Here is a 15,618-nt window from a genome sequence, read left to right as displayed (position 1 = left end):
GCCTGTTGGGGGGTTGGGGGCTAGGGGAGGGATAGCATTAGGAGAAATACCTAATATAGGCGACAGGTTGATGGGTGCAGCAAACCACTATGGCACGTGTATACCTATGTAACAAAACTGCACGTTCTGCACATGTACCCCAGAACCCAAAGTATAATAAAAAAAATGAAAAAAAAATCCTTCCCCTAATTCAGATATCCTGAATATAGCAACTTTTAAGAGTTTTTATGTATCATTCTGGAAATTTTCTATTTTAATTATGTATAAACACATATTATGCACATATATATAATCATACTATAGATGATACAAAAATAGAATTGTACCATAATTTTTTTCTGGAACTTTCTGTATTCAAATAAAGTATAATGGGCATCTTTCTCTATTAGCATAAAACAAAACAAAACAAAAAATAATAATAATTCACTTGAGTTAGCTGAAATGAGGACTGTGTCTGAGCAGACAGATGGGGGAGAAGCAACAATGTGAAAAGCAACTTTTCCGAAGTTGTTACTATAGCTACCAGGATGCAGACTATTTCTATCACAGCAGCAAACAGAAGAGATTTCAGACAAAGGACAAAGGGAAAAGGAATCAGGACTATTTCCATAGCAACCGGGAGATCTGCTGATCGTGGGTAGACTACACTTTTCTCTACCTAATGATATTGATGTTAGTCATTAATAATATTACAGGAGGAGATATATAGAAAGCCCTGATCCTGAACTAATAGCTTAAAGCATAAGATAGGGAAACTGCATCCACTGAAAATGCCACGAAGGTTCCTGGGGCGATGCAGTGAACTTGCGTGCCGGACACCTTTGGAAGCTAAGGGATTACTGACTGCTACTACTAATGTTGCCGTTTGTTTGTTGTGAAATTCAGAGGAAACTTCCTCAATTTATTTCTACCAAAGATGATGGTGGATGAGTGTGAGATGTAGAATAAGTAGAAATTGGATAAGTGATATAAATAGAATTAGATTTAGAATTAATGGAGGGAATCTGAATGGAATTGCAATATTATATAACAAAGATCTGATAAAAAAGAAAAAATATAATTGATGCAACAGTGTTTATTGGGAGTAAATGCTGGAGGGAATGCAGAGAGAACAATTAGTGGTTAAGAATTGAGAGCTGGGGCTAGGCATGGTGGCTCACGCCTGTAATCCCAGCACTTTGAGGGATCACTTGAGGCCAGGAGTTGGAGACCAGTTTGCCAGTTGGCAAAACCCTGTCTCTACTAAAAATACACAAAAAAAATTAGCCAGGTGTGGTAGCGCATAAATACAAAAAAAAAATTAGCCAGGTGTGGTAGCGCATGCCTGTAATGCCAGCTACTTGGGAGGCTGAAGGAAGTGAATCGCTTGAATCTGGGAGGCGCAGAGGTTGCAGTGAGCCAGCATCATTCCACTGTACTCCAGCCTGGGTGACAGAGTGAGATTCTGTCTCAAAAAAAAAACAAAAAAAAAACCAAAACTGGAGAGCTAGAAGGCACTTTAGGGATTATGCGTATTCAACTTGCAAATGAAATGTTAAAAGGTAATCATTTGTGCACATATTTATTGAGTATCTACTATAGGCCAGATACTACTTTGCATTCTTGGGAAATACACATCAGTGATCTAAACAGACAGGAATCCCTATCTCCAGGGAGCTACATTCTCAAGGGAAAACATAGGCCATAAAAAGTAAAGATTATAAATAAGAAAAGTATAGGGTATGTCTGTGCATGTGACAAATGGTAAAACAAAATAAGCAGAATTTAGAGCGGAAAGGTGCGATTGCGATTCAAATTAGGATATCAGAATTGGCTCCATTAAGTATGAAACATTTGAGGGAGTTAGCCATCCCAATATTCTGGGAAGAGCATTCTAGTAAGAAGGGAGAGGACAATATCACATGCCCAGATTGCAGCAAGTCCAGGCCAGAGCCCCGATCCCTGTCATCTGTAATCTGTATCCCGCTACCTTTTCTTTTCTTTTCTTTTTTTGAGACAAGCTCTCACCCAGGCTGGAGTAAAGTGGCTCCATCATGGCTCACTGCAGTCTCTGCCTCCTGGGCTCAAGCAATCCTCCCATCTCATCTTCCCAAGCAGCTGGGACCACAGGTGTGCACCACCACTCCCAGCTAATTTTTGTATTTTTGTGTTTTTTTGTTTTTTTTAAATTTAATTTAATTTAATTTTATTATTATTATTATTATACTTTAGGTTTTATGGTACATGTGCGCAATGTGCAGGTAAGTTACATATGTATACATGTGCCATGCTGGTGCGCTGCACCCACTAACTCGTCATCTAGCATTAGGTATATCTCCCAATGCTATCCCTCCCCTCTCCCCCAACCCCACAACAGTCCCCGAAGTGTGATGTTCCCCTTCCTGTGTCACATGTGTTCTCATTGTTCAATTCCCACCTATGAGTGAGAATATGCGGTGTTTGGTTTTTTGTTCTTGCGATAGTTTACTGAGAATGATGATTTCCAATTTCATCCATGTCCCTACAAAGGACATGAACTCATCATTTTTTATGGCTGCATAGTATTCCATGGTGTATATGTGCCACATTTTCTTAATCCAGTCTATCATTGTTGGACATTTGGGTTGGTTCCAAGTCTTTGCTATTGTGAATAATGCCGCAATAAACATACATGTGCATGTGTCTTTATAGCAGCATGATTTATAGTCCTTTGGGTATATACCCAGTAATGGGATGGCTGGGTCGAATGGAATTTCTAGTTCTAGATCCCTGAGGAATCGCCACACTGACTGCCACAAGGGTTGAACTAGTTTGCAGTCCCACCAACAGTGTATAAGTGTTCCTATTTCTCCACATCCTCTCCAGCACCTGTTGTTTCCTGACTTTTTAATGATTGCCATTCTAACTGGTGTGAGATGGTATCTCATTGTGGTTTTGATTTGCATTTCTCTGATGGCCAGTGATGGTGAGCATTTTTTCATGTGTTTTTTAGCTGCATAAATGTCTTCTTTTGAGAAGTGTCTGTTCATGACCTTCGCCCACTTTTTGATGGGGTTGTTTGTTTTTTTCTTGTAAATTTGTTGGAGTTCATTGTAGATTCTGGATATTAGCCCTTTGTCAGATGAGTAGGTTGCGAAAATTTTCTCCCATTTTGTAGGTTCCCTGTTCACTCTGATGGTAGTTTCTTTTGCTGTGCAGAAGCTCTTTAGTTTAATGAGATCCCATTTGGCAATTTTGGCTTTTGTTGCCATTGCTTTTGGTGTTTTAGACATGAATTCCTTGCCCATGCCTATGTCCTGAATGGTAATGCCTAGATTTTCTTCTAGGGTTTTTATGGTTTTAGGTCTAACATTTAAGTCTTTAATCCATCTTGAATTGATTTTAGTATAAGGTGTAAGGAAGGGATCCAGTTTCAGCTTTCTACATATGGCTAGCCAGTTTTCCCAGCACCATTTATTAAATAGGGAATCCTTTCCCCATTTCTTGTTTTTGTCAGGTTTGTCAAAGATCAGATAGTTGTAGATATGTGGCATTATTTCTGACGGCTCTGTTCTGTTCCATTGATCTATATCTCTGTTTTGGTACCAGTACCATGCTGTTTTGGTTACTATAGCCTTGTAGTATAGTTTGAAGTCAGGTAGTGTGATGCCTCCAGCTTTGTTCTTTTGGCTTAGGATTGACTTGGCGATGCGGGCTCTTTTTTGGTTCCATATGAACTTTAAAGTAGTTTTTTCCAATTCTGTGAAGAAAGTCATTGGTAGCTTGATGGGGATGGCATTGAATCTGTAAATTACCTTGGGAAGGATGGCCATTTTCACAATATTGATTCTTCCTACCCATGAGCATGGAATATTCTTCCATTTGTTTGTAACCTCTTTTATTTCCTTGAGCTGTGGTTTGTAGTTCTCCTTGAAGAGGTCCTTCACATCCCTTGTAAGTTGGATTCCTAGGTATTTTATTCTCTTTGAAGCAATTGTGAATGGGAGTTCACTCATGATTTGGCTCTCTGTTTGTCTGTTATTGATGTATAAGAATGCTTGTGATTTTTGTACATTGATTTTGTATCCTGAGACTTTGCTGAAGTTGCTTACCAGCTTAAGGAGATTTTGGGCTGAGACAATGGGGTTTTCTAGATATACAATCATGTCATCTGCAAACAGGGACAATTTGACTTCCTCTTTTCCTAATTGAATACCCTTGATTTCCTTCTCCTGCCTAATTGCCCTGGCCAGAACTTCCAACACTATGTTGAATAGAAGTGGTGAGAGAGGGCATCCCTGTCTTGTGCCAGTTTTCAAAGGGAATGCTTCCAGTTTTTGCCCATTCAGTATGATATTGGCTGTGGGTTTGTCATAGATAGCTCTTATTATTTTGAGATACGTCCCATCAATACCTAATTTATTGAGAGTTTTTAGCATGAAGGGTTGTTGAATTTTGTCAAAGGCCTTTTCTGCATCTATTGAGATAATCATGTGGTTTTTGTCTTTGGTTCTGTTTATATGCTGGATTACATTTATTGATTTGCGTATATTGAACCAGCCTTGCATCCCAGGGATGAAGCCCACTTGATCATGGTGGATAAGCTTTTTGATGTGCTGCTGGATTCGGTTTGCCAGTATTTTATTGAGGATTTTTGCATCAGTGTTCATCAAGGATATTGGTCTAAAATTCTCTTTTTTTGTTGTGTCTCTGCCAGGCTTTGGTATCAGGATGATGCTGGCCTCATAAAATGAGTTAGGGAGGATTCCCTCTTTTTCTATTGATTGGAATAGTTTCAGAAGGAATGGTACCAGCTCCTCCTTGTACCTCTGGTAGAATTCGGCTGTGAACCCATCTGGTCCTGGACTCTTTTTGGTTGGTAAGCTATTGATTATTGCCACAATTTCAGCTCCTGTTATTGGTCTATTCAGAGATTCAACTTCTTCCTGGTTTAGTCTTGGGAGGGTGTATGTGTTGAGGAATTTATCCATTTCTTCTAGATTTTCTAGTTTATTTGCATAGAGGTGTTTGTAGTATTCTCTGATGGTAGTTTGTATTTCTGTGGGATCGGTGGTGATATCCCCTTTATCATTTTTTATTGCATCTATTTGATTCTTCTCTCTTTTTTTCTTTATTAATCTTGCTAGCAGTCTATCAATTTTGTTGATCCTTTCAAAAAACCAGCTCCTGGATTCATTAATTTTCTGAAGGGTTTTTTGTGTCTCTATTTCCTTCAGTTCTGCTCTGATTTTAGTTATTTCTTGCCTTCTGCTAGCTTTTGAATGTGTTTGCTCTTGCTTTTCTAGTTCTTTTAATTGTGATGTTAGGGTGTCAATTTTGGATCTTTCCTGCTTTCTCTTGTGGGCATTTAGTGCTATAAATTTCCCTCTACACACTGCTTTGAATGCATCCCAGAGATTCTGGTATGTTGTGTCTTGGTTCTCATTGGTTTCAAAGAACATCTTTATTTCTGCCTTCATTTCATTATGTACCCAGTAGTCATTCAGGAGCAGGTTGTTCAGTTTCCATGTAGTTGAGCGGTTTTGAGTGAGATTCTTAATCCTGAGTTCTAGCTTGATTGCACTGTGATCTGAGAGATAGTTTGTTATAATTTCTGTTCTTTTACATTTATTGAGGAGAGTTTTACTTCCAAGTATGTGGTCAGTTTTGGAATAGGTGTGGTGTGGTGCTGAAAAAAATGTATATTCTGTTGATTTGGGGTGGAGAGTTCTGTAGATGTCTATTAGGTCCACTTGGTGCAGAGCTGAGTTCAATTCCTGGGTATCCTTGTTAACTTTCTGTCTCGTTGATCTGTCTAATGTTGACAGTGGGGTGTTAAAGTCTCCCATTATTATTGTGTGGGAGTCTAAGTCTCTTTGTAGGTCACTCAGGACTTGCTTTATGAATCTGGGTGCTCCTGTACTGGGTGCATATATATTTAAGATAGTTAGCTCTTCTTGTTGAATTGATCCCTTTACCGTTATGTAATGGCCTTCTTTGTCTCTTTTGATCTTTGTTGGTTTAAAGTCTGTTTTATCAGAGACTAGGATTGCAACCCCTGCCTTTTTTTGTTTTCCATTTGCTTGGTAGATCTTCCTCCATCCTTTTATTTTGAGCCTACGTGTGTCTCTGCACGTGAGATGGGTTTCCCGAATACAGCACACTGATGGGTCTTGAGTCTTTATCCAATTTGCCAATCTGTGTCTTTTAATTGGAGAATTTAGTCCATTTACATTTAAAGTTAATATTGTTATGTGTGAATTTGATCCTGTCATTATGATGTTAGCTGGTTATTTTGCTCGTTAGTTGATGCAGACTCTTCCTAGTCTCCATGGTGTTCACATTTTGGTATGATTTTGCAGTGGCTGTTACCGGTTGTGCCTTTCCATGTTTAGTGCTTCCTTCAGGAGCTCTTTTAGGGCAGGCCTGGTGGTGACAAAATCTCTCAGCATTTGCTTGTCTGTAAAGTATTTTATTTCTCCTTCACTTATGAGGCTTAGTTTGGCTGGATATGAAATTCTGGGTTGAAAATTCTTTTCTTTAAGAATGTTGAATATTGGCCCCCACTCTCTTCTGGCTTGTAGGGTTTCTGCCGAGAGATCCGCTGTTAGTCTGATGGGCTTCCCTTTTATGGTAACCCGACCTTTCTCTCTGGCTGCCCTTAACATTTTTTCCTTCATTTCAACTTTAGTGAATCTGACAATTATGTGTCTTGGAGTTGCTCTTCTCGAGGAGTATCTTTGTGGCGTTCTCTGTATTTCCTGAATCTGAATGTTGGCCTGCCTTGCTAGATGGGGGAAGTTCTCCTGGATAATATCCTGCAGAGTGTTTTCCAACTTGGTTCCATTCTCCCCATCACTTTCAGGTACACCAATCAGACGTAGATTTGGTCTTTTCACATAGTCCCACATTTCTTGGAGGCTTTGCTCGTTTCTTTTTATTCTTTTTTCTCTAAACTTCCCTTCTCGCTTCATTTCATTCATTTCATCTTCCAGGGCTGATACCTTTTCTTCCATTTGATCGCATCGGCTCCTGAGGCTTCTGCATTCTTCACGTAGTTCTTGAGCCTTGGTTTTCAGCTCCATCAGCTCCTTTAAGCACTTCTCTGTATTGGTTATTCTAGTTATACATTCTTCTAAATTTTTTTCAAAGTTTTCAACTTCTTTGCCTTTGGTTTGAATATTCTCCCGTAGCTCGGAGTAATTTGATCGTCTGAAGCCTTCTTCTCTCAGCTCGTCAAAGTCATTCTCCGTCCAGCTTTGTTCCGTTGCTGGTGAGGAGCTGCGTTCCTTTGGGGGAGGAGAGGTACTTTGCTTTTTAGAGTTTCCAGTTTTTCTGCTCTGTTTTTTCCCCATCTTTGTGGTTTTATCTACTTTTGGTCTTTGATGATGGTGATGTACAGATGGGTTTTTGGTGTGGATGTCCTTTCTGTTAGTTTTCCTTCTAACAGACAGGACCCTCAGCTGCAGGTCTGTTGGAGTACCTGGCCGGCCATATGAGGTGTCAGTCTGCCCCTGCTGGGGGGTGCCTCCCAGTTAGGCTGCTCGGGGGTCAGGCGTCAGGGACCCACTTGAGGAGGCAGTCTGCCCGTTCTCAGATCTCCAGCTGCGTGCTGGGAGAACCACTGCTCTCCTCAAAGCTGTCAGACAGGGACATTTAAGTCTGCAGAGGTTACTGCTGTCTTTTTGTTTGTCTGTGCCCTGCCCCCAGAGGTGGAGCCTACAGAGGCAGGCAGGCCTCCTTGAGCTGTGGTGGGCTCCACCCAGTTCAAGCTTCCAGGCTGCTTTGTTTACCAAAGCGAGCCTGGGCAATGGCGGGCGCCCCTCCCCCAGCCTCGCTGTCGCCTTGCTGTTTGATCTCAGACTGCTGTGCTAGCAATCAGCGAGACTCTGTGGGCGTAGGACCCTCTGAGCCAGGTGCGGGCTATACTGTCCTGGGGCACCGTTTCCTAAGCCCGTCGGAAAAGCACAGTATTCGGGTGGGAGTGGCCCGATTTTCCAGGTGCCGTCTGTCACCCCTGGAAAGGGAACTCCCTGACCCCTTGCGCTTCCCGAGTGAGGCAATGCCTCGCCCCTGCTTCGGCTGGCGCACGGTGCACTCACCCACTGACCTGCGCCCACTGTCTGGCACTCCCTAGTGAGATGAACATGGTACCTCAGATGGAAATGCAGAAATCACCCATCTTCTGCGTCGCTCACGTTGGGAGCTGTAGACCGGAGCTGTTCCTATTCAGCCATCTTGGCTCCTCCCCCCAATTTTTGTATTTTTGGGTGAGACAGCATTTAGCCATGTTGCCCAGGCTGGTCTCAAGCCCTTGGGTCAAGGGATCCTCCTGCATTAGCCCTCCGAAACTGCTGGGATTACAGGCATGAGCCACCACACCTGGCCTCTTTTCCCCATCTTGGACAATTGTTCACCAATGTCATTTTTTGCTCATTTCTTCCAGTGCAGTGGATCTTACGGGGTTGTCTTTTGACTCAGCAGCACTGGCATTACCAGGAAGCTTGTTAGAAAGCAGATTCTCAGGCTGTAGCTGGGACTTCCACAATCTAGCACTCTGTAGGGTGAGGCGCAGCAGCCTGTGTCTTAACACGCCCTGATTCTGAGAATCACATCTGTAAACAAGGGGCGCATTCTTTTCAGTGACCTCTCTCACTTCTGACTATGGTCTGTAGAATCTTTCAGAAACCAGTCCCAATTTGCCAAGTGCTATTCTAGCCCTCTTACACCCTGATCTAGATGTTTGTAGGAAGAAAAGGTGCAACTAATTTATTCCAGAATGGAGAAGATACACCCTCAGTGCGCCCTCATCAGAACCCAGAATGGTCAGAATAGCTGCCCAAAGAGGAAGGAGACCTGGCCAGGTGCAATTCTCAAAGGACAAATGAAGCACTGGTCAGATTCCACGGCATCAGTTCACCCAATCTTGAGAAAATTCTAGGGGAAAAGAGTTCCATTCATGGTGAATGAAAGAAGAAGCTTTCTAGAACTAATCTGAAAGCAAAGTGTCCCTAAAGAGAAACCCACCAAAAGTCACTGCTGGATTTTCACCCAAAGTGAGGCAGAGTAAGTTTTAAAATTAAATTTTATTATTTCGCCTTCCTTTCCAGTTCTTAATGTTAGAATGATACTCTAGCTTGGAGTGGGAAAGTACATGGCTGCCTTGCATCTTCCTACTTCTCTCACTTTAGTTTGTCTAAAGCCTTATTTAACTGTCTTTAGATTTTGAGATTTGCTAGACCTTAACTCTCCCATAACCATTTCAAAAGCACAGGCTGGGCTTCTGCTTCTGATAATGGCGAACGAGGGAGATCAGAACAAGGGACCCAGTGAAGGTAACCACAAGGGCTGGACAAACTGTCAAAATCCTGCTTGAGATGAGAGATGGCTGTGAAAACTTTTATCAAGTGATTAAAAAAAAAATTCACGATGGGTAGCCAGGCAGTTAGGGCCATGCTATTCTAGGAACATCTTCAGACTTTGAAAATAAGCTGTTAACAATATGCTGAGATTCTCAGCAGAAGTTCTAGGCAGGCCTACAGGCATGGGGGACAAAAATTAGCGTGCAAGCCCCTCCCAGAGGGGTCTGGTAAAGTCTGCAAACTTCAGGTTGTAACTCTCAGAGTCTACAGCCAAGGAGTAAAAGTGGAATAGAAATAGATGCACCCTAAGTCCCACTTCTAAAAGGGAGAAAGGGTAAGTGTGATCTATGCCACTTCAAAGGAGCTGGGGTGGGGACAGTAGGATTCTGCTTTTCCCAGAATGCCTCTCTCTGCTCTATGAGCTGGCACTGGGGGAAATGGTAGCCCCTGATTTTCTAGCCTTGCCTTTCCTGGTGTGGAACCTTCGCCCTACAAGTGAATTGTGGCAGGGGTCAGTGGGGCCCTCATTCTTGGCCTTCCGTGCCAGGAGTAGAGCTCTTGCCCTTGGTGAGCAGGACCTGGGTGGAGAAGGAGCCTCTGTCCTCTCAGCTGCACCTGACTTGAAGACCTGCCTTATGAGAAATACTAAAGGACATTCTTCAGGCTGAAAGCAAGTGACCCTAGACAGTAATTTAAATCCACATGAAAAAGGCAAAGGCATGAGTAAAGGTGATTATGTAATTATGAAATACAGGATACTTGCATATTTCTTCTTCTTTTTCTTTTAAGTGACTTAAAAAGAAGTTGCATAAAACAATATGTATAGAATTGTGTTATGGTTATAACATATAGAAATGTCATATACAATAAGACAAGGAAGTGGCTGGGAACAACTGTATTTGAGTAGGATTATTGACACCAGGTGCTAACTTGACTCCATAGGAATAAATGAAAAGAATCAGAAATGGTAAGCAAGATGGTTAATATAATAAATTCTATACATATAAATAGTCATGTGCTACATAATGATGTTTCAGTCAACAGTGGACCACATATGTGACAGTGGTCCCATAAGATTATAATGGAAATGAAAAATTCCTATCTCCTAGTGATAGCATAGTCATTGTAATGTTGTAGCTCAAAGCATTACACAGTGTTGGTGGTGATGCTGGTGCAAACAAACCTACTGCGCTGCTGTAAAAGTATAGCTCAGGCAATTATGCACAGTACCTGAGACTTCATAATAATAATAAATGGCTATGTTACTAGTTTATGTATTTGCTTTACTATGCTTTTTATCTTTATTGTAAAATGTACTCCTTTTACTTTTTTTTTTTTTTTTTTAAAGTTCGTTATAAGACAGTCTCAGGCAGGTCCAGGTATGCAGAAGAAGGCGCTGTTACCATAGGAGATGATGGCTCCGTGTGTGCTATTGCCCCTGAAGACCTTCCAGTGGCACAAGGTGTGGAGTTGGAAGACACTGATATGGAAAATCGTGACCCTGTGTAGGCCTAGGCTAATGTATGTGTTTGTGTCTTAGTTTTTAACAAAAAAGTTTAAAAGGTAAAAAAGATTTAAAAATTTTAAAATAGAAGAAAACTTATAGAATAAGGATGTAGAGAAATAAATTGTTTTTGTACAGTAGTACGTATGTTTGCATTTTAAGCTAGATATTACCAAAGAGTCAAAAAGTAAAAAAAAAGTTTATAAAGTAAAAATGTAACAATTAGCTAAGGTTAATTATTGAATAAATAAAAATATATTTTATACATTTAGTGTAGCCTCTAAGTGTACAGTGTTTCTAAAGTCTACAGTAGTGTACAGGGATGTCCTGGCCTTCACATTCACTCACCACTCATTCACTGGCTCACCCAGGGCTACTTCCAGTTCTGCAAGCACCATTCGTGGTAAATGACCTATACAGGTGTAGCATTTTTTATCTTTTTTACTGTATTTTTACCATACTTTTTTTATGTTTACATATACAAATACTTAACATTGTGTTACAATTGCTTAGAATATTCAGGACAGGAACATGCAATGCAAGTTTGTAAGCTAGGAGCAATCGGCTATACCACATAACCTAGGTTTGTAGAAGGTTATACCATTCTAGGTTTGTGTAAGTACACGCTGTGATGTTCACACAACAACAGATTTGCTGAACAATGCATGTCTTAGAATGTTAAGCAATGTATGACTATATAGTTGCTTTCCTTTCTTCTTTCAGATATTTAAAAACAGATTATATAAAATAATAATTGTAACAATGTGTTGAGTTTGTAACATATATAAGTTTTATACTATAACAATAATAGCACAGAAAATTGGGGACAGGGAATAGTGTTATATAGGAGTAAAGTTCTATATTCCACTTGAATAAATTGGAATAAATTTAAAATATATTTTAAAGGGTAATGTGTATATTGAAATCCCAAAACAACTACTAATAGTATAATTTTCAAATACATTAAAAATCATTATAGATCCTCAAACGTTACGTTAGAAAATATCCACTTAATCCAAAAGAAGTAAGTAAAGGAGCAAAAGAATAAAAACATATGAATGATGTAAAAAGCAAAAAGCAAATGGTAGATGTAAATTGAACCCTATGAATAACAAATGTGAATGAATTAAACAATCCAGTCAAAGGCAGAGATTATCAGATTGAATAAAAATAAAAAAACCCTCTAAGATGTTGTCTATAGCAGGCACAGATTAGATTCAGGAATCTAGGCTGAAAGTAAAGGATGAGGGAAGATATACCACATGTAAACCAGAGAGTATCTGAAGCAGATCTCAATCAGTTTAGAAGTTTATTTTGCCAAAATCAAGGACGTGCCTGGGAGAAAGGTTTATGCCTTTCTCCAAAGATGATTTTGAGGCTTCAGCATTTGAAAAGGAAAAGTGGGCTGGAGGGGAAAGAGGGAGGTAATCCATATGTCGCAAGAGAAAAGGAGCAGGTAGGGGAATAGTCAATTATGTATTCGTCGGGTACTCAGTAAATCAGCACTTTACATAAGAAAAGGTGAGCATAGAGTGGCTAACTGTGGGGATATTTAACCTTTTACTTGTAGGCACTTGCTTAGAAACAAACGGAAAGGTAGCTTCTTGCATGACTCAATTTTCAGTTTAATTTTTAAGTTTAGTTTTTTTTATATTTCCAGTCCTTTATTTTTCTTAATTATACTTTAAGTTCTGGGGTACCTGTGCAGAACATGCAGGTTTGTTACATAGGTATACACGTGCCATGGTGGTTTGCTGCACCCATCAACCTGTCATCTACATTAGGTATTTCTCCTAATGTTATCCCTCCCCTAGCCCCCCACCCCTAGACAGGCCCCTGTGTGTGATGTTCCTCTCCCTGTGTCCATGTGTTCTTGTTCAACTCCCACTTATGAATGAGAACATGCGGTGTTTGGTTTTCTGTTCTTGTGTTAATTTGCTGAGAATGATGGTTTCCAGCTTCATCCATGTCCCTGCAAAGGACATGAACTCATCTTTTTTTATGGCTGCGTAGTATCCCATGGTGTATATGTGCCACATTTTCTTTATCCAGTCTGTCATTGATGGGCATTTGGGTTGGTTCCAAGTCTGCCATGTGAATAGTGCTGCAATAAACATACATGTGCATGTGTCTTCATAGCAGAATGATTTATAATCCTTTGGGTGTATATCCAGTAGTGGGATTGCTATTTTCAGCTTAATTTATTTCCTTTTGGCAGTGTGAATTAGAGTCCTAAGTTTTTATTTCCTTTCACATAATGCTGCAAACAGCAAGCATTAGGGAGCTGAAGTGACTATACTCATTCAAACAAAATAGACCTCAAGAAAAATAGATGTTACTGGAGATAAATGAAGACATTACATAATGATAAAAGGGTCAACCTGTCAAGAAGATCTAACTTACATGAGCCTAATAACACAGCCCTAAAATACCTAAAGCAAAAAATTAGAGAACTGAAGGGATAAATAGACAATTCAACAATAATATGAACAGACTTCAATACCCTCACTTTCTATAATGGATAGAAAAAGCAGAAATCAATAAGGAAATAGAAGACTTGAACAACACTATAAATCAACTGTACCTAACAATCATTACTAAAACACTCCACCCAACAACAGCAAAATACACATTCTTCTTAGGAACACATGGAATATTCTATGGGAAAGACCATATATTAGGCCATAAAATAGGCCTCAGTACATTTAAAAGGATTGAGAACATGTAATGCATAATCTCCAAGCACAAGGGAATTACATTAGAAATTAATAATTGTGTACATGGAAAATCTACTAGACTCTGCTTTTAAAAAGGAGTAAGTTTTTCAGGTTCCTGACCATGTAATTAATATGTTCAAGATCAATGTTTTTTATCCAGCAGCAAAAAATAAGGTCCTGTTCTGGGTTAAATGAACAGCAACAACAAAAAAATGCTTCATTTTTATCTCCCACTGTATAAGACGTAAAACATGGCCACATGTTGGCTCACGTCTGTAATCCCAGCACTTTGAGAGGCCAAGGCAGATGGATCACCTGAGGTCAGGGGTTCAAGACCAGCATGTTCAACATGGTGAAACCCCTTCTCTACTGAAAATACAAAAACTAACTGGGTGTGGTGGCAGGTGCCTGTAATCCCAGCTACTCAGGAGGCTGAAGTAGGAGAATCACTTGAACCTAGGAGGCACAGGTTGCAGTGAGTCAAGATTGCACCACTGCATTCCACCCTGGGCGACAAGAGCAAAACTCCATCTCAGAAAAAAACAAAACAAAACAAAACAAAAAACAAACCACCATGGCCCATGGCCATAATGCCTGGAAAAGCTATTTGAAGACACTAAAAATAAAACAGTAGCAGGTTCTTGGGGAAGAACACCAGAAATTGAAGTACTGCCAAATCGTCAATGAATTTACATTGTTTCTCCTTCATTACTTCTTGATTTGAACTCAACACAGCTTGAAATCTTAAAGTTGGCACTGTTTTGCAAGCAGTGAGAGTTCTAATGTAAGCCCTCTAGTTCTGGCTGTGGAGCTGGAACCGAACACTCCTAATCCCTAGAGGATATTTAAATCTCCCATTTCCTCCATTCTCTCAAAGTTGAGTCCCCAGAGAATCAATTCCACTCAGGTGACGGCTGTTGCTGCATCTGGAACCCAGAAACACGAAACTCTGAGACAGAGGGACCTCCTCTCCAGTAGGTGGGGCTGCATTCCTAGGACTGCGTGCTGGCTTTTCTCTCTGCATGTTTCCTCACTTGAGAAAGGATATAGGAGTGTGTGACAGAGAGGAGGTAACCAGAGCCCCAAGTTTCTAGCCAGAGGCCCAAAAAACGTGCCAGAGAATAAAAAAGTACTAGGTAGCTTGCAGAAAGAAAAGAGGTCAAGAAAATGACTCCATAAAAATTGTTTATATATTTCAGGCTTGTCTTGGCTTGTGTGTGTCTAGATCTAGTTATACTTAGCATATCAAAGACTTTGAGAACTAACATAATTGATAGAACATATGAAGTATATGTTGGAATTATCTTACAAAGAATGAAGGTACGTATTTTAAAAAACATGCAGGCCAGGCACGGTCACTCACACCTGTAATCCCAGCACTGTGGGAAACCGAGGCCAGCAGATCACTTGAGGTCAGGAGTTGGAGACCAGCCTGACCAACATGGTGAAACCCCATCTCTACTAAAAACACAAAAATTAGTGGTGATGCATGTCTGTAATCCCAGCTACTTGGCAGGCTGAGGCAGGAGAATCACTTGAACCTGGGAGGTGGAAGTTGCAGTGAGCTGAGATCATGCCATTGCATTCCAGCCTGGGCAACAAGAGCAAAACTCCATCTCAAAATAAATAAATAAATAAATAAATAAGCAAAAAAACAACCTGGATTATTATTTCAGCAAATGTTAAAAACAGAAGTTATCAGCAAAAAAATTGAGATTAAGAAAAGCAGCTGGAAATTTTAGAAATGAGAAATAACTACAACAAAAACTTGTAGGATATGCCGGGCATGGTGGCGCATCCCTGTAATCCCAGCTACTGGGGAGACTGAGGCAGGAGACTCGCTTGAACCTGGGAGGCGGAGGTTGCAGTGAGCCAAGATCGCACCATTGTATTCCAGCCTGGGCAACAAGAGGGAAACTCTATCTCAGAAAGAAAAAAAAAAAAAAAAAAAAACTTATAGGATAACATCAGTGGGGAAATGGAGATGACATGACATATGATCAAGTTAAGTGAACTTTACGATGGATAAGTAGAAATTATCAAAAGTGATAACAGAGAGAAAAAATATGGAAGAAAA

The 15,618-nt window shown here is 40.3% G+C and overlaps 1 protein-coding gene across 4 annotated transcripts in view; it reads left to right on the top strand.

Annotated features, from left to right (window-relative positions):
• Positions 1–15,618, top strand: part of GABRG3 (gamma-aminobutyric acid type A receptor subunit gamma3) — a 578,311-nt gene that overhangs the window by 322,571 nt on the left and 240,122 nt on the right. The window contains exon 1 of one of the 4 annotated variants that reach the window (XM_063716121.1): positions 10,681–10,782. The exons of the other annotated variants lie outside the window; for them this stretch is intronic. Within the exon in view, the coding sequence (XP_063572191.1) occupies positions 10,732–10,782 (51 nt within the window). The 5' untranslated portion in view covers positions 10,681–10,731. Of the gene's footprint in view, positions 1–10,680; positions 10,783–15,618 lie in introns of those variants that run through there. 4 annotated transcript variants of the gene reach the window in all.

Source organism: Pongo abelii, chromosome 16 (assembly GCF_028885655.2).
Source record: "Pongo abelii isolate AG06213 chromosome 16, NHGRI_mPonAbe1-v2.0_pri, whole genome shotgun sequence".
Classification (NCBI taxonomy): domain Eukaryota; kingdom Metazoa; phylum Chordata; class Mammalia; order Primates; family Hominidae; genus Pongo; species Pongo abelii.
This window is presented reverse-complemented; position numbering and strand designations above follow the sequence as displayed.